The 20,970-nt window shown below is 49.3% G+C and overlaps 4 protein-coding genes across 11 annotated transcripts in view; 2 read left to right on the plus strand and 2 right to left on the minus strand.

Annotated features, from left to right (window-relative positions):
- Positions 1-53: 53 nt before the first annotated feature.
- Positions 54-5,414, minus strand: CUNH17orf80 (chromosome unknown C17orf80 homolog). Of its 7 annotated transcripts, XM_025210937.1 has the most exons (6): positions 5,063-5,226; positions 4,657-4,896; positions 2,859-4,331; positions 1,996-2,103; positions 1,668-1,784; positions 55-568 (listed from the first exon to the last, which is right to left on the minus strand). In XM_025210937.1, the coding sequence occupies exons 3-6, from the start codon at positions 4,321-4,323 to the stop codon at positions 540-542; spliced, it is 1,719 nt and encodes a 572-aa protein (XP_025066722.1). In that variant the 5' UTR covers positions 4,324-4,331; positions 4,657-4,896; positions 5,063-5,226; the 3' UTR covers positions 55-539. The 7 variants fall into 7 exon arrangements, with proteins under 7 accessions (XP_025066724.1, XP_025066722.1, XP_025066723.1 ...); XM_025210939.1 differs by lacking the exons at positions 4,657-4,896; positions 5,063-5,226 and adding an exon at positions 5,288-5,308 and having other exon boundaries at positions 54-568; XM_025210938.1 differs by lacking the exons at positions 4,657-4,896; positions 5,063-5,226 and adding an exon at positions 5,327-5,414.
- Positions 5,415-7,706: 2,292 nt separating this feature from the next.
- Positions 7,707-16,494, plus strand: FAM104A (family with sequence similarity 104 member A). 2 transcript variants are annotated; one of them, XM_006029463.3, is made up of 5 exons: positions 7,707-7,824; positions 8,883-9,023; positions 9,506-9,602; positions 13,529-13,591; positions 15,824-16,489. In XM_006029463.3, the coding sequence occupies exons 2-5, from the start codon at positions 8,995-8,997 to the stop codon at positions 16,061-16,063; spliced, it is 429 nt and encodes a 142-aa protein (XP_006029525.1). In that variant the 5' UTR covers positions 7,707-7,824; positions 8,883-8,994; the 3' UTR covers positions 16,064-16,489. The 2 variants fall into 2 exon arrangements, with proteins under 2 accessions (XP_006029525.1, XP_025066719.1); XM_025210934.1 differs by lacking the exons at positions 7,707-7,824; positions 13,529-13,591 and having other exon boundaries at positions 7,915-9,023; positions 15,824-16,494.
- Positions 16,495-16,922: 428 nt separating this feature from the next.
- COG1 (component of oligomeric golgi complex 1) overlaps positions 16,923-20,970 on the minus strand; it is a 9,168-nt gene continuing 5,120 nt past the window's right edge. Inside the window, exons 9-13 of the mRNA XM_014522636.2 lie at positions 20,471-20,598; positions 19,761-19,869; positions 19,146-19,255; positions 18,950-19,028; positions 16,923-17,198 (exon numbers count right to left, since the gene is read on the minus strand). Of these exons, the coding sequence (XP_014378122.2) occupies positions 17,058-17,198; positions 18,950-19,028; positions 19,146-19,255; positions 19,761-19,869; positions 20,471-20,598 (567 nt within the window). The 3' untranslated portion in view covers positions 16,923-17,057. The remainder of the gene's footprint in view (positions 17,199-18,949; positions 19,029-19,145; positions 19,256-19,760; positions 19,870-20,470; positions 20,599-20,970) is intronic.
- Positions 19,031-20,970, plus strand: part of SLC39A11 (solute carrier family 39 member 11) — a 255,618-nt gene continuing 253,678 nt past the window's right edge. Inside the window, exon 1 of the mRNA XM_025210931.1 lies at positions 19,031-19,049. The gene's annotated coding sequence lies outside the window, so the exon portion shown is untranslated. The remainder of the gene's footprint in view (positions 19,050-20,970) is intronic.

Genomic DNA, 20,970 nt, shown 5'->3' on the forward strand with positions numbered 1-20,970 from the left:
CTGGGAGCAGCCCTCCTCTTCCTCACTGCCCAGTGGTAAACGGTACGTGTTGTAAGCTCGGAGATGCATGGGGAGGAGGGGGATGTGGAATGGGGGCAGAAGCCCCGTCCAGAGCAGAACCCTTTTGAAGGATGGGAGTAGTTATTCCTCTAAAGTCCCACTTCTCCCCTCCCCACAACCCTACTCATCATTGCAGCGTACCCGTGCATGCAGCGAGAGACTGAAGTTTGATGTGAGCTGAAGCAATAACTACTACTGAGCTCTGATACCCATTTTACTGGCCTGTCATTCAGCTCTTGCTATTTAGTGAACACGAATGCTTGGAAGAGCAGCAGCAACATGCAGGTCGACACCTGTGTGGTACTGAATGGGATGGGAGGGGCATTCAAGACAATATTCCCCTTAGGAAAAACTTAATATATTTAATTTCAAAACCAAAGCATCCTGTGCCTGCCCCGAATCCCTGCTGGAACGCAGGCAGCGAGATCCAGGCCCTGTTCCCACACCGCCGTCCAGGCTCGTCCGTCACGGTGCCACCTTCAGTGGTACTTGCGCCACCGACTGGCTTCTTTAATGAGAGAGAAAGGTGTGTTACAACATAATGTGTGTGAAACTTGTTACCTTGGGTATAAGGGAGTATACCCTGGGTATAAATAAGCTTGTTACCCTGGGTATAAAGGAGCGTTATGACATAACTGTGTGTGCAACTCGTTACCCTGGCTATAAAGGAGTGTGCTGTTGCTCTGGTTGCTTTTAGACATTGAGATCACCTAAGCTGCCTTATTGCTGTAGAGGTTTTTTTAAACCTCTCTCTACTAATTACCATGGTTGCCCCTTGCAGGTCGACCGTCCAGTAACTAGCAGGCCTGTGAAGTGTGATAGCTCAAGGAAGGGCAGACAGCGTACTGGCAGGAGTAAAGGGATTAAAATCCTAATTGTAGCAGCAAAAGTAATGTTGAAACCTATGGAGATGTGTCCAGGTACAAGTGTGTTCCTCCCTGGCTAACAGCTGCAAGGCTGGGAGGGAAAGACTTCTGGAAAGCTTTGCTCACTTGGGGCTCAGAGGGTTTTACAACCCTGAAATGCTAGCGTACGAACCCAGCTCTCTGAAAATGGGTTGTGCGATGGGAGTCTGATTGTGCCCATCACCACGAGAACAGTCAGCTGCTGAAAGTACCCACAAAATAGGAAAGTAGCACCTCCCCTGCCCCGGGTAGGGAGCAGAGTGGTGTGATCCCAGCCTGTGCTGCCCAGTGTGGCCACCCTTTCCGGACAAGTAAGAATAGCTCAGCTCGGAGGAAGGACTTATCCCATCCATCATAAGCGAGCTGGATCAGGCACATAACACGGGGCCTTTCCAGCTGGTTACTATAGTGTGGCCAGTCCCCGCTGCTGAGGGCTTTGATTCCAGGTTGTGAAACCACCGACTGGTTTATGCTGGTGTCAGAGGGGTGGCAAACTTCATGACTACAACAAACCAAGTCTTGTAACTAAAACCAATACTGATGTTCTGCTGGGGAGCTGCATCCTGTCCTTACAGGGGATGGCAAGTCATATTTGTGCGGCGTGGAAGCCCGTGCTCCCTGTGCTGAAACAGCTGACATAAAGGAAAGCTCCTAAAGGAAGACTGCCCTGAAAGGAGAGAGATGCCAATAAGAAACCCTTACTCATGTGCTCGTATTGCCAGCAGTAGCTGAGGACGCAGTAGCCAGCCAAGAGCATGGAGATCCCTGCAGCTCCTCCCTTCTTCATGTCGATGTATTTGCTGTAGTAGCTGTTCCAGGCTGTTGAAACAGATAAAGGGCCCAGCTCGCTCGCTGCTTTTACAGGAGTGCCGATGGGCTCGTTACCATTTAGAAGCCAAACGACCGGCTCAGCCTAGTCCCTTCCCCCTGGCAGCGGCACCTCGGCACCAGCTGTTTCTTACCCCAATTTGCTGCCTCCTCCTTCAAGCAGGCTCTAGGCACCAAGGGGAAGCAAGCGCTCCCGCCTCACCTGTCTGTGTTGTGTTCAGCAGCCCCTTTGGAGAGAAGTCGCGGGTCACCAGCCAAACGGGCAGCTCCCCCAGCGTCACGTCCAGCAGACACTTTTCCAGAAGGGGACCTGCAAAAGGCAGAGCCGTGCACATCAGAGGTAGAGGGGACAGGGCTGGGGCACGGTGTCCGTGTGCTTTGCTGGCAGGAGGGGGCACTTGAACTTCCTCAGCTTCGCTCAAGGCCACTTGTGCCATGGGCCTTTCATTGCGTCTGTCTGAAATGATGCCTCCAGCTCCGAGTGGATGAGTCTGCTCTCTTCCCTAATGGTGAGGCCTCAGGGAAGGCGATTCCTGCTTCCTGCCTGGATAAAGAAAGGTGCTCTGGATGCTGTAGAGAGGGCACCGGGGAGAGGAAAGCTCTTTCGGGTATTAAGACACGTGGGTCTGCTGCCTGCATGGGGCTGTCTGGGGAAGTCAAGGAAGAGACAGCTGCTGGCTGCAAGAAGGTCCCTGGTAATCCTCTATTCTGTGTGAGAGCCCATGTTGCTCAGCGGCACATCCCTACCTTGTAAAGTCCAAGCCTGCAAGGTATCACAGGCCAGGGGCTAGCTCTAGGGCTGGGGTGGGGAGGTCTGGACTGGAGATGCCCCAATCTGGGGGGCACGGGGAAAAAACACTCCATGCAAAAGGGAAGCAGCCCTGTTTCCCCAGGAGACTATGCAGCTAGCTATGCTGTTGCTGGTGAAATGAGCCATCCCCCCCGACAGGAAAAGTCCATCAGTGAGAAACTGGTACCCGCTCCCCCTCCTGCAGGACAACTGAAACCGCCAGTGACCTCCAGGCAGCGAGTGTGAGAGGCAGGGCTGCAAGCCTCCTGCTTTACCTTGCTGCCCTTTGGAGAAGCTAGGCACCGTCTCTCTTCTTACAATTCCCACGTCCCACTGCAGAGGCTTCCCCCGAAATGCGTTCAGCCTGCGATAACTGGGATACAGTTCTGGAAACCACTCCAGCCCCCTGGCACCTGCCAGCCTGCTATTGCCAGATACCTGGGACAGGTGGAGGGGTTGGTGTTGGGAGCCGGAGACCAAATACTGTTTCAATGCCAGCTTTGTGTATTTTGGCGTATTTGGAGGAGAGTCGGAGACGTGGGCAGGCTGCTGCTCGTCCTTCACGAGCTGCGCTATGCAGGAGAGGCGGTTGTCGGGCGTTTCTCCCCTGTGACTTGGCAAAGTACCTGCGACTGATGGATGTGACTTCCTGGTGTGGACCTTTGGATCCACGTCACCGAGCAAATCGACCCACCTCACTCTTGTCAGATGTTCATCTCCGCTCTGCTGAGCAAGCTCACCAAGACGACCCCGGTGCGCGGACGCTACGGGCGCATCCAGCACGGGCGTTTCAAGTGCAGTGAACCCATCGCCTTTTCTGCTCTTTTTTCTCAGCGCGTTGCTCTCTGCAGCCTCGGGAATGAGCGTCTCGGCGTCCGTGGTTTCCAGAACAACCTCTCCGTGGCTGGCCAAGCAGTCTGGGTCCAGCAAGTCCACGTACCAGCTCTGCATCTCATGCTGCTCCCCAGGGACGCTTGTTGCTTTAATGTCCCTCGGCTTGGATTTCTTCTGGTCTTTGCGCACTTTGACCTGGCGCTTCTCAGTCACTACATTCAACTCGCCTACATCCTCATCGCTGGCTGCAGGCTCTGCCTTGGCTCTTCTTCGTGGTGCAAGGGCTTCGACTGGAAATCCCAAAGCAGATTTTGCATCCTGGCTCCCCGGAGCAAGTTCCAAACCTTTGCCAGGTGCTGAACTTGAGCGACCAGACGCTTTTTTACTTCTGCTTTTCTGTGCCGGGAGTAACTCCTGTGCAGCCGGTGCCTTAACGGGCACCTTCCTCGCTGCCTTCATGTGTGTTTTGTCCTCGTTTTGGAGGATCTCCTTTCCCTTCTCTTTCTGGGTCTTCTTCGAAGTCCGTTTAATTGGCTGCTCCGTATTGTTATCTGGTTTTTCTGTGTGCAAGTCACTGGTTTTTCTCCTTTCAGCAGCGCTTTTGGGCTTTTGTGTGTTGTGTGCTTTGTTCTTTGCTGCACCAAGCTGCTTTTTCTGACTTTCTGGTTTTGAGTCAGTCTCTGCAGTTGTTACCTGGCCTTTGCTTTGTCCTTTCTTTTTCTTGGTGGACACAAGCTGAGCTGGCTCTGAATGCCCCTTTTCCAGGTCAGCACACAGTGCTTTTCTGGAGTCTAAAGGAGCGCTCTCATCTCCTGCCATCTTGCAGCGTGGCAGGTGCATCTTCAGCCGCTTAAAAGGCTTTCTACAGAACGGGCACAGCTCCATTCCTGTGGGGACCTTTGCCATCTTTTTACCTGGAAAGGCAAATTTAAACACAGGGATATTACTTAATGGCATAGGGTGTAGCAAAAATGCATGCTGTGCTGGGAACTACGAGGAGGGCAAATTCTCTTCCAACCAGGAACTGATTGGCAGGGCACAGCACACAAGGGAAAAATGACTAGATAGCAAAGGGAAGTCAACACATTTTTTGGGGTGGGGACAGGGACATCACTGTAAAGGTGTAAAACTGGGAGTGAGAGAGATGGAGGCTCAGAAGGCAGAGACAGCTTGCCTATACTGGCAAAAGTGAGTTACATAGGGGATCTGCAAACAGCAAAGGTTACTAATGAAACATACCTTTAGTTAAGCATATTGCAAAGCCTGGGAGTCTCCTCCCTAGCTTGCTCGGAGGGCCTGATGGCTAAGGGCAAGGAAAACTCAGGGGCATCCCAACCCCACACCTCTGGGCTTGGTCCTGCCAGGGCCCACCAGAGGATTTGGAAACATCTGAAGCCCCACGTGTGGGTGGAGGATGTTTGCCGGTAGCAGGGCCACCTATGGTCCTGGACTGCCTCGCGGGTTTGGAACTGGATTCAGCTTGGAAGATGGATAAATTTAATGAAAACCAAAACAACCCCTATGCAAAGCCCTCGAGTCCTTGTCAGCCCCGCTGTGATGGCTGCAGGGTCGAGGGCTGTCCAAAAGCAAGACCACTCGCTCCGTGCTGCTCTTTGCTTTGCAGGGGAGTCTCAAGGACACGCACCCAGGAGCAAATCAGTGGGGTGCTCATGCCCCAGCTGCAGGGGTACCAGCTGGCTTCCAAGTGCAGGAAAGGAGGGGAGAGAAGTCCCTTAGATAAAGCAAAATTAAAAATCCTCCCCCCCCCCCTACACCCCCCGCAAGCCAGCTGGGTGTGCGGCCCCTCCGCTCCCATTGCTCCAGGGATGCAAGGGGAACCAGATCACCCCACTCCCCCTCTGCAGCTCACCCCCCAGGAAGCAACCCGGCAGCTCCCCCCCCTACCTGCCTGCAGCCTGGGGGAGGGAGCAATGGGTACCACGAGCTCTGACCTCACTTCCCAGAGGCGGTGCAAACCCTGCCTGCCCGGGGTGTGGACGCAGCTGTGGTTGCAGGCTCAGCCTGTCACATGATCCCAGCCAGGACCAGAGCTGATGCTAATAAAAGCCCAGGCATAAAACCTTTTGCAAAGCAAAGCAGGCAAGCGTAAGATTTTTGTGCAAACAAGGCATTTGGGGTGGGGTTTTGACTGGTCCTTTTCCAGCCTTTTTTTGCTTGCTTTTCTCTGCAGCGGTGTCATGCAGAGGGATTTGAGGTTTCTCAAGGAAAAAGGACTCTTGGATTTGGAATTAGTTTTTGCTAATTTGGGATGCATACAGAAAAAGAAAGTGATATCTTTTATTAAACCAACTAAATAGTTGGGACAATTGTTCTTTGCTCGAATGGCACAAACACGCTTCTTCCGCCATAGGGAGAGCCTGCTTCTGTTTCGTGTTCTTCTGCATGGCAAAGAAGCCAAAATGCAACGTGCAAAATGCAGGGAAACATGCAAAATGCAGGGCAGGGAAAGCAGAGGTGGCAGGGAGTCGCCAGCAGCTGGATGTTCACAGCCATGCACTATGTAGCACGTGGAACCACGCAAAATGCAACATGCAAAATGCAGGGAAACGTGCAGAATGCAGGGCAGGGAAAGCAGAGGTGGCTGGGGAGTCACTAGGGGCTGGATGTTCATAGCCATGCACTGTTTAACACGTGGCTTGTGCACTGGTGGCTCTGAGAGCAACCCCTGTGCTGTTGCCTTCTGCTATAGTGCTGGACTCTTGGGTCCAGAGAAGGACCACAGGAAAGATGAAGGGCCTGGAGGACCAACCTTACGAGGAAAGACTAAGGGATCTGCTCAGCCTGGGGAAGAGAAGACCGAGGGGGGACATGGTGGCTGTCTATAAGCATATAAGGGGTGAATATCGGGAGCTGGGAGAAAAGCTGTTCGCTAGGGCGCTCCAGGGGAGGGAGGACCAGGAGCAATAGCCATAAACTATGCAGCGGTTCCCAAACTCTGGCAGATTGCGCACTGCCACTTTAAAACGGTACAACTTTAAGTACCACCAGCACGTTTTTGCCATATGATCATTGATGATCATTCGAGGTCCCTTCCAGCAAGGGTTGACAGCCCTCCTGGATTGCCCGGGAGTCCACCAGAATTGGCATCGATCTCCCGGTGACTATTGAAAGCAATCCGGGAGATGGATACGGTGAACGGGTTGAACAGTACAATTAATGACATTTTGGGACAAAAAATCTCCCGGAATAGCTTCAGTCAGCATTGGCAACCCTATTTGCAGCCATCTGACGGGTGCAGGGAAGGAATTGTCCTGATCTACACATTGAAGAGCTACTCGGCGCAGCTCACAAAGATGCTCCTGTGGACCCTAAGGGACAGCCTTCCCTCTTCAGCTCCCTCTGTGCAACAAATGAAGTTTATTTCCTACCCATGGGGACTTTTTATCATCTATACTTTTCCTCAGAGCCTGATGAATGGACTCGGATCCTGAAAGTTTGCAGAAAAGGACCATTTTCTTGCAATATCCCAATTGGTTTAATAAAAGGTATCATTTTGGAACCAAGGGTTGTATTTTTTTTGTATACATACTATTTCCAGCCCTTCGTTTCTAGGATTCTCAATGCCAAAAAGCAGGAGAGGGTTGGTGGGGGCAGGTAGGAACTATCCCTCCTCTGCTTTGCTTTTCCTAGTTGCAAGGAGGAGCTGGGTGCTGGATGGAAGAGGGCGCAGCCTGCTCTGCAAGCCCAGAGCCTGCTTGGGTGAGTGCAGGGAACCATGTCTGGAAAGGGGTGCAAGCCCCTGAGAGGCACAACCCTGCTGCTGCGCAAGGGTGACCCTGGCTGGGATGCAAGGGCTTTTGTGTGTGCTGGGGTGGGGGGGCTGTTTGTGTTGTTTGCACTGAAGGGGTGTCAATAAAGCTGTTGTTGCACGGCTGTCCTTGCGAGCGGCTGTTCATAAAACTGTTGTTGAAGGGCGGCCCTTTAAGAGCCCCTAGGGGGCCTTCCTAGCAGCAGGGTGTCTCCAGTACTGCCTGCTAGGGAAAAGCCACTATTTGATGCCGCAGCACAGTAACCAGGCTGACTAGGGGGCTGCGAGATACCTCGAATCCCCTCCTCACTACAAACAGCATATTCCAAACAGGCAAAGCTGCGGGCACCTACAGGAGAGGCTTCGGGTCACAAGAGGCTTATTGTCACGATTGGGCGCATGCGCCCTGAGCCCCAGACCCCTGGGAGGAAAGACGCACCGTGCCTCCTGCGCACGCGCACATGGGCGGAGCGCGTCGGCCCGCCGGCCCGTCAGGGGGCGGGGCCGGCCCTTGCGCTTGCGCAGGAAGGGGCGCGCAGCGCGGCCCGCTCAGTGCGCCTGCGCAGTGGAGGGGCGGGGCCGAGAAGCGCCTGGTGCGCCTGCGCAGGAGGCGGAGACGCCGGAAGCGGCGGTGTGAGGTGAGGGGGATTTGTCCCCACCGTGGCTGGCTCCTACCCTGGGGGTCTTTAAGAAGCAGCTCGATGCCTACCTGGCTGGGGTCACTTGAGCCCAGCTTCCCTCCTGCCCAGGCAGGGGTCGGACTTGGTGATCTACAAGATCCCTTCCGACCCCACTAATAGGATTCTGGGATTCTATGAAAAACTCGCCGAGAGCTGCTTTCGAGCTGCCGAGTCGGCGAAATAAAATACATCGCATCTGCGTTACTTGGAAATAGCAAAGAGCGAGTCAGCAGGGATTTATTATTGCCTCCCTCTCACCAGACCAAAACAGGGGCGGGGGGTGGGGGGCAGCACAAACTGGAACGAGTCGGTAGCAAGTTTAAAACGAGCAAAAAGATGTCTTCTTTCATGCAGCCTGTAGTGAAAGTGTGGACCTCGTTGCCGCCAGATATGGGGGGAGCTGACGGCTTGGGCACGTTCTTGGAGGAAAGGGGCATCGGCTGCTATTGATCGAGGGGCGCGGCCTCCGAATCGGACCTTCCCTAGGCCTTAAATGCTGGAGGGTGCAAGCGAGAGAGGACTAGTTGGGTGGAAAACGCTGTTCAGACCCTCCCGCCTCTGCCCGGTGCGGCGCAGGAGTCTCGGCGAGGCGGATCTACGGTCTGGCCCAGTACACGGCAGGTCTTATCGCCCAGGCACCCTCTTCTGCGCTCCCGTCCTTTGTACAGAGCAGTGCCCACGTAAAGGCGTTGTTCTTGGGCATGAACGTGGGGTGCTTTGGTTCTCGGCAGCTGGAGCAGCTTTGCCCTAGGTTTTGCCTGGCGTGCGGATCCTGACAAGCCTCTGGATGCAGCTGTCAGCAAACAAACCAGGACGGGAGACGCTGGATGCTGCTCCTCGTCAAACGTTGCTAATTTGTTGGGATGTCTGCCTCTCAAAAGCCTATTAGTTGCTGCTGTGTTTTGTCTTGATCATCCCATGAAGCGGGAGTGATGTCACAAAAGTGGGGCCGAGACAGCCAAAGCAGCGAGGGGCTAACAGGGTTGGCTTTTTGCATATGATGTTTTTTTTTGCAGGGTCTGAATTATAATGCTTTTAGGAGTTTAAATAGCTGTCCTCTGACCTGGCTTCAAATGCTGTCAGGGAGGAGAAGATAAAGGAAGTCGACACAGATGTCTTGATTGCAGGATGCATGTAAACAAGATGAACTTAACTGGGTACCTATTGAAGACTTTAGTCACTGCTGTTTTCTTCCCTGCTGCTTTTCTTAGACAGGCGGATGTCATTCAGAAATCCCCGGGGTTATTTTTAGAAATGTTTACGTATTAAGCAGCTTACTTGCATGGCTGAGATGTTCAAAGGAGTTTAGAGTATTTACGTACACGCTTCTCGCTAACTTTACTGTAAAATAAGAGTCTGTAGTCCCTAGATCGCTTTGAAAATGTCAGCCTGGGAATAATTTGGGGGGGAAAAAAAAAAAAAAAAGAGCTTGGAAATCTCCTGTAATGATTAAGTTGCAGGGAAAAAAATGTAAATCCACAGCAGAGGTTAGGTTTTTGGAGCGTTCAGTAGGTACTTATCATTTTTAGTTTTTCAGTTTAAGACTCACGGCTTAGACGAGGCAATATATGAGGTAAGCTCAATTGAGAATGGGCTGCCAAGTTTTTAACTTCCCCCCCCCCCCCATACCTTTCCTTAGGAAAAGGAGGCGGAATGGAAATGAAGAAGATGGCCACATCCCACAGACTAAGCGTAGTACCAGAAACGCAGTCCTTCAGGACTCCTGGGATACAGAGGTGAGATGCTTCCCGGTCTGCTTCAGGGTTTTGCTGAAGCTGGAACTGAAGGAATAATTGGCATGTGCATAATTCTGCTTATGGGGAAAAATCACTCGCTCAGACGTACAAATACCTCATACATGAAACTCTTGAGCCTGGGCACAGTGTTGTGCTTCAAGTACTGGATTTTCTTCCCACGGTTTGGAAATCAGCATGTTTTCCATTTCAGTTGGTAACCTTTTACTTGAATGAATGTTTTCACATATCTGATATTTCATAATTCACTTACTTGTGCAGCCACTGCATTATGCTGGCAGCAGAGAGACTTTCCCTGCCCCAGGGACTGAGTTGAGTATAGCAAAACGAGAAAGATAATAAACGGATTACAGGAGCGTGTGGCTGCTTTCATCTGGCTGCGTACGCTTCCAACTTCCTTTACTAGTTACTAACTAAAATGAATGAATTGATAATAGAAACTAATGAGCACTCTTCCATGTGCTAATAGTTCTGTTATGTTGGTAACTAATGTGATAGTGCTCCTTGTAAGCAGTAATGCTAGATTGCTGTTTGCAGAGTACAATAGTGATGCTAAGTGTTTTTACTCTTGAGAGTCTCGTCTTTAATGCAAGGGTTGTGAGCTCTCTGGATTTTGTTCCTGGCTCTGCTGGGCTTTTGTGTTTGTGTGCGCGAGAGAGATGATAGATAACCTCCTAAATTCCCAGTTTCTTAGTTGTCCCTGCCTGTAAAATGGGGGATTTTTAACTTGCGGGTATTTAAGACTGGGGATCTAATCTTTGCTGAAATCTATTAAAAAGTTCCCACGGATTTCTTGCAGAGTCATTGGTTGCATCATATATGAGTCATTTTTATGGTACTCCTTGATCCTCATATGGAAAGAGCCATGCAAGGATAGAGACTTGATTTTCTGCTTTTGAAACATTTGGGGAAAAATCCTTATTTCCAAACTGTGCTTTGTGTCCAGTGCTGCTTACCTTGTACTCACTGACGCTGAAAAAAATGGTGTTTGTACTCTTGAGTTGCAGTGATCGACTGCAAACTCAGAAATAAGTGGTGCAAGAGGAGATTCCTTCAGACCTTGTCTTCCAGGAAGTTAAAATGAGATGGCTTTGTATTAGGATTTTTCAATATATGTACATAACCCCCACACTTCCAGAGAGGCATGTTGCTAAAAACAGATGGAGCAGTCTATCTGAAAATTAGTGGCTCATGTGGCAGACCATGGTATTGTGTATAGGGATGAAATTGCCCTTTGGTTCTGGGGTTTAATGGGCGGAGCAAAAAACCAGCTGCTTCCTGTCTGACTCTGAATCACTTGTCAAACAGGTTATAAACATCACTTGACATGTATAGAGTAGTTAATGGCTAAACAAGATCTGTGGCGGGAGGGGGAAGAATTTAGTGTGGAACAAGGGATTAAACTAAGAGTACTGAAACTAAGAATTTCAGGAAAAACCTTCTGAAACACCTTTGCTTGTCATTTAAACACTTAACATTTGGATTTGGCAACTAGTAAATTCACAGAAATGGGAACCACTGAGTAACTGTGTAGAGTGAGTGGATGCTCTAATAAAGCCTTTCTGTGCAGCTGCTGATTCTCTGAACTGCCTGCACATTGGAAGCATGGGCATGAACCTTGGGTGATGGCTTTCCTGCTTGCTGTGCCATCAGTGAAATCGAATTGAAATCAAATTGCTTAATCTAACATTGAGCCTACCATTTTGTGCATGCACCTGCATTGCCAGAGTCTGTCTTTAACAAATTAAAATGCACTGATGTGCAGAAAAAGTAGAATCTCATCTTGCTGATGTTGTACTGGGGGGAGTGTTCCTGCTGGGCACAGAGTTAAAAACATCAGTGTTATTTGTGCCTGTAGGATCTAGAGGCACTTACTTCACAGTAAGTGCTGCTGATGCATATAGTTTTTGCAAGAGCTGACTCTTCATACTTTACTTTTCCTTCTTGCTGTTCTCATCTTTGATCACTGAATCAAGTGTGCCCTGAAACTAAATGATGAGATTAAATCAATACTTTTTCCGGAGGCTTTTTAAAAACTTCCCATGCCAAATAGTTAAATTCTTCTGTCCGTGGTGCATGAATATGCTGTTCATACCGCTTTGAAATTGCTGACTGTGTGTAACCTCTCTGCTTCATAATTGCAAAGTACAGTAACAAGGCAGCTCTCCCTCAGAACTTTAGACCAGCTTCAGGGTATTGGAGGTGTAGGGGAATTGTAAATGTAAATGCATAATTAAAATGAAATTATAAATAAGTAATTGTGATTTCCCTCTCCCTCCCCTTTCTTGGGTTAAAAGATAACTTTCTTCTGTCTTTTAGGCATCCTGTTGAGTTTGATTTCTCTAAAGGCAGACCATGAACTTGAAAATCTGTTTATTTGAAAATGTCACGCCTTATAATATTACAAATAATAGTTAAGGATGGTAGGATATTTGCTTTATGCACTTGACAGTAATTTACATGTCGAGTTTAGGTGGCATTATTCTTTTTTATATACAGCATTAATGTTTGTTAGTGACAGTTCACAGATGGGGTATTGACTTGTGACTCTAAGTAGCCCTCATGCATTGGGCGGTTTTTCTCTCACTGCCTGTGTGAGCTAGATTCAGTCCAAAAATCTTCACTCTTTTCCCCCCAAACCTCTTCCCCCACACCATAGGCAATGAGCTTGATATTTTGTCTAGATCCTCCAGCCACCAAAATTGGGATTCTTGTCAGCACCCATCAGTTCTGCTCATTGCAAGGTTCTCGCTCTCCCCAGCGATGCAGTTTGATCCATAAATGTACATTTGAAATGGCCGTGCTGCAGCTCCTGGATATGTTAACTTGACATAGGGGCCACACATTGAATGTTCACCACATTTTCAATCTACTTTGGCTGTCACCTTTTCCAAGACATGAGCTTGGTGTGGTTGGTTTTGCTGTAAATGTCCATTTATAAGTTAACAATTTTGATTCTATCTTCAAACGCATACATGCAAATGTCTTGTATTCCTCCACTACAGCGTACGTGGATCTGCATAGAACTGTAGCAGATCTGAGAAGGTGCCAGCTGACAAGTATCTTTGCAGCATTGCTAGATGGAGCTTTTATCCACCAACAGAATCAGCAAGGAGAGCTGCTAAGAACTTGTTCCTGGGGATGGATGGGGATCTTCATTGCCTTGCCTAATATTTTTCCTTCCTGAAATAACCTTTTCTTGCTTATCCCTGTTTCCACAGGCTCCAGTGTCATTAGTTAGCCCAAGTCAGGACAGAAAATCACTTCTCACTAGCTGAGTGTGTTACGTTTGTGTTGGAGCAGGTGCCTGCTCTCAAACTGAATGTGGCTCTTCTGCTCAGGTCCCTACAAGTAGTACCATGGTGACAGAAGTCGCCGCAGCTCTTCAGTGCAGCATCTTAAACTGAATGACAGTGTCTGGGGTCTAAGCCGAGCAAAGTTTGAGGCTACGTAATGAAGGAGCAGAGTAAGCTAAAGCTTTGAAGCGGCTTCTTGTCTTCTGTTTTGAAAACTTTGCTTAAATTTAAGTGTTGTAGACACATACCTTCAAGGGTTGTTAGTCTAATTATGAGTTTAATCTATAAAGGGTTTTTTTTATAATAGACAGTGGTCAGGCCCTCAGTATGATATGGAAAGTAAAGGGCTTCACATATCCCAAGTGAATTTTTGCACCTGAGCAGAATTGGCATGAGATCTGCTTGGATCTCATAGTCAACAGCCTTAGAAGTAGGAAACGCGTCCCAGGACACAATCTCTTCTGCACTTTCCTCTCTCAGCTGGAACGAGAAGGCTTTTGGCTGTAGAAAGTGAGCATCATACTGCTGGTGGCTCTAAACTGTTTGTTCTGTTGCAGCTTGAAATTCCTGCGATGACTAATTACTGATACTAGTTTTTACCTTCATTTGCAGAAGGTGCCTGTAACGAAAAACAGTAAAGAAACCAGACTAAAAGGAAACAAAGTGTCCTGTGCGGTGGGTTTCTCTCCAAGGCTGCTGTAATTTGCCCCGTGTAACAGCGTTGCATTTTAATTGTGTACATTATGAAAAATGAGGTGCTAGCGCAAACATGCCTTAGTGGACGCCCCTTCCTCAGGCAGTCTCCTCTGTAGTGCCAGTAGGATGAGCAGCCAGTCGCTCATACACGATTTTTATGCATTTATTTTGCTTCTGACTTACCCAGGCAAGTCAAACTTTGTCAGTGTTCTCGCACTGATTTCAGACTCAAGAGGTGTCAGCCCCCAGCTTTTGTTTTCTTCCTTGTTATTACAGGTGGACTATAAAGGTGTGTGTTAAGAGCAAAAATGAAATCCCACACGCTTCTAGGTGGGGCCCCGGTGATGTACTGCATAAATTGGTGTTTTGGGTCTCAGTCTGATAGCAGGCTCTGAAATGGCTTGATTGAGCACCTCTCATTGGACTGGCCCATGTCAGTGGCTTCTGGTGCAATGTGCAATTCATGGACCGGCACTGCTGCAGAGCTTGGCACAAACTGTACTGTGTGGATGCCACTTTTCTTCAGTAGATGTTTCTCCAAAGATGATGCAGTGAAGCTTTGACCTTTGAGGGCTCAGACTCCTAGTATCTTATTGGTTGTGATTGTTGAATTGCGGTTGCCGACTCTAAAGAAATTGCCCCACAAACACATTTATTATAAAGGCTGGCTGCCAGGACAGGCATCTAGATGATGGACGCTCCCCATGGAAATAAAAAATGGCCTCATAATCAAAGCCCTGGGCAACTGGTGCCTCCCGAGTTGGGGGCACCAGATTGCTGACGGGGGTTTGGTCCCCCGTGGCTGGCTGCCCGGCCTGGAACCACCAGTGGCGAAACCAGAAGTGAACTTCTGCCAGCACTTCTGGTTTCACAGCTGGCACTTCAGGGGGTGCACGTGCACCTGCGTGCACCCCCTACACATCGCCACTGATCAAAGCAAAGCTTGAGGGAGCTGTACTTGCCTTGCAAACATCTCTTCATTTAATTTGGTCAGTGTAACATATTCCCATGTTCAGGAGCATATTTGTGGTTAAAAAAAACTGCCTCTTCAGGGGGAAAAAAGAGTGTTTTATTGATCTTTGAAGATTTTTTGTAACTGATAATCATCCATTTGTTTGAGCTAGCTGTCCGGCAAGTTTGAATTCACATTAGCTAATTAATTAGTCACTTTCTCATGGGTCTGTGACATCCTGCAATGTCCTAAATGTTGCGTGAGAAGAGCACAACAGGAAGTGTTTTGACTGCAGCTAAAAAAAACCAAACGATGAAACCTTACTAGCTCTCCTTAATCTAGTTTAGCCGAAGTCACCTTATGTCTCTTTGAAACGTCAGAAAATAAGCTTAAATATGAGTGGCTGACGAGTGCTTCGGTGGTGCCTGTTATAAAACGTGCAGATGCTTAAACTCTGGCAGCAGGACGCTGTCATCTTATGCAAGCTAAATCATGAGTTCAGCCCTCACTGTTGCATGCGAAGTTGTTTTAGTGGCTTGTACTCTGGCAGCCTTGAGACTGTGGTGTAATCCCTGGGTCAGCCTTTCTCACTGCAGCGCAAAGCGTGTTGTGATGCAGAAAGCCTGACATCTGCCTTGCCAATACAAAGTGGAAATGTGCTGCAAGGATGCCGTGTGGTGTTGTGGTGCTCACCGCCCCACACGGGCAAGCATCTTATTGCGGTGTTTGGCACCTTGCCTCACTTCGGAAGCTCCCTGTGTCTTGCACTCTTCTACGAGAGTACTGACCAGGTGGTGCACCGCCCTTAGTCTGAAAGCGGTTATTTCAACAGTTCTTGTCGCCTACTCCAAGTCTTTTTGCCCTGCTGCACTGACACAACTTAACTGGAATCACGGCTCTCCTTCCGCCCCCCCAGTTTTTAGGCCAAAAGGTTATGAAGCTTCCCATGGGTAAGGGGGTGAAAGTGAGGCTGCAAAGAACTGTGTGGGTTTTGATTTCGGCTGAAATGGCCACAGTAACCTGCCCATCGTTGGCTTTCTAAAGTGCTTCCATATACCGACCATCATCCAAGTGCTTGTTGCACAGATATGCTGTCTTGTAGTTCAGAGTTCCTCCATGAATGGCTCAGCAGTCAACACCTGAGCCTTGAAACTTGGTGGGTGGGAGCTTTTGGATGACATGTGATCCATTTACAAATATGCATAGGAGAAGAACCGTGTTAAGTATCACCTGCATGTAACCTTGTCTTTGTTCCGTAGTCCTCCAGCAGCGATAGCGGCAGCAGCAGCAGTTGTAGTAGCAGTAGCATCCACAGCCCTGACAGAGCAAGCGGTCCAGAAAGCAGCTTAAACCAGATCATTGCAGGATCCAGCCCTGGCACCTCTCAGTCCCTTCAGGAGCAGTCTGCACTAAGTCAAGGTCCTTACTTCCACATCAACCAGATCCTGAAGGAGGCACACTTTCATAGCTTACAGAGCCGGGGGCGCCCTCCGACATGATGAAGCAGCAGTTCCTTGCCTTCTGTGAAGGGACAGCACTGTGTAGATTTGATATTTCAACTTCAAGTTTGTTAAAATGGAATTGCACAAAACGCCTGTTGCCTTTTCAGTCTATATTTGAAATAACAGGTTAACAGGAAATTGTTTACTTGTGGTTTGCTGCACTATTGCAATGCAAAAGGGGCTTTGAAGCAATTTTTATAGGATTCTTTTTGGGGTGGGTACAAATGACATGTCGAGCTGAGTCTGAGGAATCCAGATCTGTATTATAGGAGTGCATAATGGTCCAATTCCAATTGACTGCCTAATCTGTTTGTTAGCAACTTGTTGCTTTATGTAAAAGTTCTTACAAAACATTCATCTTCAGTTTTATAAGTCTCTCTTCTGTTTGTTTGTTTTTTTGGGTTTTTTTTTTTTTTTAATTTCAATAAACTAGTAAATAAGTTTCCATGGTGAAATATCTTCTTTTCGGACATCAGTGTACTTGTCTGGGCATTTAAGGGTTAGAGGGACATGCTTTCAGAAAGTAGGGCCAGCTGTAAGGACAAGTAGTAGCTGGCTTTCCCTGGTAAGATTGAGCCTGTTTGATCATTCACAGGCGCTGCCAGGACATAACAGGTGAGACCAGAACTGGGAAGATGTAGAACCCAAAGCAGGCTTCAGCTAGAGATAATATCTGAAGGGCACAGGGGTCACTTCCAACTCAACACAGTGTTGCTGTAAATAAACCAGAGTGCTGGGTTGGGTGGTTCCCTCGGCTACAACAAGGTAATAAAGGAAATGTGCACTGACTGGGGTAGTCCTCTACTCCAGTGGTCAGACCACAACATCCTTAGCTTAGAAGTAGGTCAAGGAAGAGACCAGAGTACCCTACTGTGACCGGGGCCGACAGGAGAACAACATGACACACAAGAAAGGTAAGCGAAGCATGCAGGATCGAGGGTGGGATCAAAAAAAGGAGGGTGGAAGCAAATGGACGAAGCGTTTTATTGGATCACTTGGTCATGCTTGATAGCCAGCCAAGCTTGAAGAGAGAGGGGGTGGCGGCGTCTTCCTCCTCTGTGGCAAGCTGCTTGAACAAGGAGCCTGGGCGGAAAGCCTCCTCTTCTACTCTCAGAACGGCAGCAGGTGGACCCTGTTAGTTTTCAGAAGGGAGACGGGGTGACTATGGGGCTGCTTCCACACGGTGCTCAGTTGAGTGGAAAACAGCTCAAACAGAAGGATCAAGAACTTAACTTGAGAGAAGCAGCTGATTAACTTCAGGCCCCTGCTGCTCCCTTCTCACCCTGCCACACACCCTGTGCGACTCATGCCATTAAGCCCTGTATGTGCTGTAATGAACAGTCATGATTGCTAGCAGCTGAGTCTACAGCGAGGCATCTAGTTTCTGGCAAGAAGTGCAACTTTCTGCCATCCTGTGTAGCAGAAGTGTGTTGCTTTAGTTTACACCACACAGCTCCAAGACATGAGATGGCGGCATTAGCCATTTCTGCAGGGAGGGCTGAATAAGATTTGGATACAGTTCTTAGGGCCTATTTTGTCTAAGTGCTTTGCTGGGATCACAAGTGTTAGGGAAGCATCTGCCAGTAATTTAGAGAAAGGGGGTTAACATGAAACCACACATGCATCACAACTCAGAGTAACACTTGGGAGAGGCAGAGGGACAGAATCGCTGCCTCCTGTCCCTCAACAGCAGGAGGTAAAAAAAAAAAAATGCCTCTTTTTAAAGCATGGTTCACCTTTCTGGGCATCGCTGCTGTTGCAAAGCCAGGTGATCTTTATTGAATGCAAGAGTCATGCGCTTGCCCTTGCGTCTCAGCTGAGAGGCATCTCGACAGCGCCAGAATGGGCTACTGGCTTAGTGTGGACTTGGTAGCAACGGTGCATTACAACTCCCAAGCCCCTTAGCAGCCTGGCATGCCACAGTGCTCTCAGCCCTCAGCGTGGGAGCTCAGCTATGCCCAATTAAAGTGCAGGGGATGTGTACTGATGCAGTAGCTGTCTGCTCCTCTTCACAAGAGTAACTGCACACCACAAAGCCTTGGCAGGAAAAGCAAACCACTCAGAAATCACACAGGCTTAAATACCCAAGCAAGACTTCTTCAGGAGCTTACAGGACAGCACCATACTGGAAGGGAGTTGGAATTAATTAGCATCGTTCAGTTGTTTAACGCATTGCTCATAGCTTCCCTTCAGCTCTAAGCAAATCAGACCTGCATGCTGTCTTTGTTTCTCATCTGGTCGAGTCTCTGCTGCACTTCCCTGGGGGTGCCTGTGGTCTTGTGCCCTGGTGCACATACTTTCATCCAGCTGCCTGTCTCCAACCCTCTGCAAAGCCCCACAGCCTCTGCCTGGTCCGCTTGCCAGGTATGCTGCAGAGGGACCAGAGCCAGCGCTGCGCACACTGACTGGAATGGCAGCAGCTTAGCTCAGACAGCAGTGTGCGCTAATCAACTCCCCAAACTAACCAACTCGGGTGCTAGAAACTTTCTGGGAGGTGGGGGTGATATTAGCCGATTTATAGCAGTTCTCCCGACCTATCTCCAGCACCTCCACAGCCAACCACTGCTCCCAAGGTCTGAGCTCAAGGCTGCCAAATGCTTTGTATTCTGCCCCAGAGCCCCCACTCGCTGTTGGCTTTCAGCAAGTCACTTGGAGAGTGACCCACTGGGGTGTTCTGTAGAAGCAAGGACGAGGATTTACACTTGCCTGCTCGTATCTCTATGTGGGTTCTTTAACTTATACTTGCTCAAACTATTTTTCCTCCATAGGCACCCCAGAACCACTGGCTCACTCCTGAATGCAGGGTCTAGGAACCCTGCTGACGTGACTTCCCAGCCCTTGTTATGTCTAGAGCACAAGGTAAGGGCAAATTACTTGACTGACCTGAGGCTTGTTCTCCGTGTTTCTTGCAGCTGATTTAGCTCTTCGGGAGCTTGACATGCTCAGAGGCAGGAGTCCAAATCTTGGAGAGAGAAAGCAGCAGGTAAGGAAATGCAGTCGATCATAGCGCACTATGGGTTCTGACAGTTATTGTGCCAGAGGGCGGCTGGGACCTGCAGGTGGTGGTACAGCAGCTTACCTGATCTGGCTCGATGCCAGCGGCAAGATATTGTGAGGCTCTTGGGAGCTCAGAGTGCTGCTTCTACTCGTGTACTGATTCTCTGCTCCTGTTAATAAGCCAAACAGAACCTACAAGACAGGAGAGAGCGGCTGTTTTCTTTCTGGTGGTGCAGGATTGCACAGATGCCCTTGCCTGCCGATGCATGGGTGTTCTCCATAATACGTCTTTGTGGCGTGCTGCTTCCTCCTTCTGCCAAAACGCTTTGAGCCAGGTGCTTAATTAATTGAATTTCCAGGCGAAGTGAGTACCAAATGTCTCTCCTCACCCTCAGACTCCCAGCCTTTCATCAGAGCCGCCTGCTACTGTAACAGCAGAATTCTGGGACAGTTTTAGCAGCACTTAACCCAAGCGTTTCACAGATTCTAGTGACTCCTCTTTGATCAGACTTGAGAGAAGATTACATGAATGATCATGTAATTCTCTCTGCAAGCTGCTCTCATCTCCAGGAGGCTTTAAATATCTCTCCCACTGCTGAGAGCGCTCTCTCCTGGCACTAGGCAGCCAAGAAAAGAGCAGTAAACCTGTTATGCAACATTTACTTCCTGCTGCAGAGTGACTTTTCCCTGAACTTACAGAAGTTCGTTGCACCAGGCGGTTAAGATTGCTGTTTAAGTGCGGGGTGAACACATCCAAGTCAAAGGGATCTATGTGGCCTTCCAGGAAGTCGGTCACCTTCTCAACCCTGCAGGCAGATCAGAAAGACGCTGGTCAGGTTTTCATCTTTAGCGCACACAGGTGAGAGGGTGGACAAGTTGCAAACGTGTTCCCTTGCTCCCTTCCTCTAGAACCACCTCCAACAAGAGGCCTCTGTTCCAGCCTGGCAGAAGCTATAGGTCAGAGAAGCAGTTCTCTGCTTCACTGTGGTGCACAAAACCCCCCTTGCATTCAATCAGCTCTTACTCCCTTGGCCCTTTTATTGCCATGGGAGAGAGATGAGAGTAGTGGCTGTAGCTTTTCCATTGCCATTTTCTGAATGTTACCAAGAGACTGAGTTGGGAATTATCTAACTGCACTTTGTTCCCTTTAAAAAGTGAATGTTACGCTGGGGAGAGGAGCTACTGCCATTTTCCATCCCCAGAAGAGCCTGTGGGTATTAGCACAGACCCCCAGGCCCACTCTGCTATCCTACAGGGCTTCCTGTGTGGTGTGTTGCCATCTCTCGAGGAGTCCTCTCACTGGCTCCTTCGCTCCTTGGTCTGAGTATGTTTTTGAGGCAGGTACCTGGGAGGCAGCCCGAATGGCAGCGCTGCTGCTCGCGCTTGAACGCAGGGAATATCCCGCACCTGGAATCTTGCCTGACCCTGCTGGTTTTCACCTCCTCGCTCTTAGCAGTTAGGACAATATTTAGGTAACGGAGATCGTAGAGCAGCTGCAGAGCCCTGTTCTGGGTCAGTGGAAATGCACCTTCTCTCTGAAAAGGGAACAGTCAAGAAGGGCCTGCTTCAGTACCTTTTCACAATCACTCTTTTTATATGAGGAACGTTTAAAATGCTCTCCCCGCCCCCCACAACGCACAGTGGCAGAGGGAAGGCAAGGCCTTGCAAAGCGCTGTCTCCCTGCCAGGCAGACAGCCGGGGCTGTCACTGCAAGCGGCAACTTCCCCTTCTGGCACAGGATCTAGCATCACTCACTGCCTCTGCGGTTTTAGGGTGGGCAACTAGGCTGCCTCAGACAGACCTGAGGGGCCAGAGGGGAGCAGGGACAGCACTGGATCCCCCCCGTGTTTTCCCCCTTAAAGTCTGCCTAAATCTTCTGTGCTTCCCCGAGCAGAACTTCTGGCTGC

This window comes from Alligator sinensis, unplaced genomic scaffold (assembly GCF_000455745.1).
Source record: "Alligator sinensis unplaced genomic scaffold, ASM45574v1 scaffold282_1, whole genome shotgun sequence".
Classification (NCBI taxonomy): domain Eukaryota; kingdom Metazoa; phylum Chordata; order Crocodylia; family Alligatoridae; genus Alligator; species Alligator sinensis.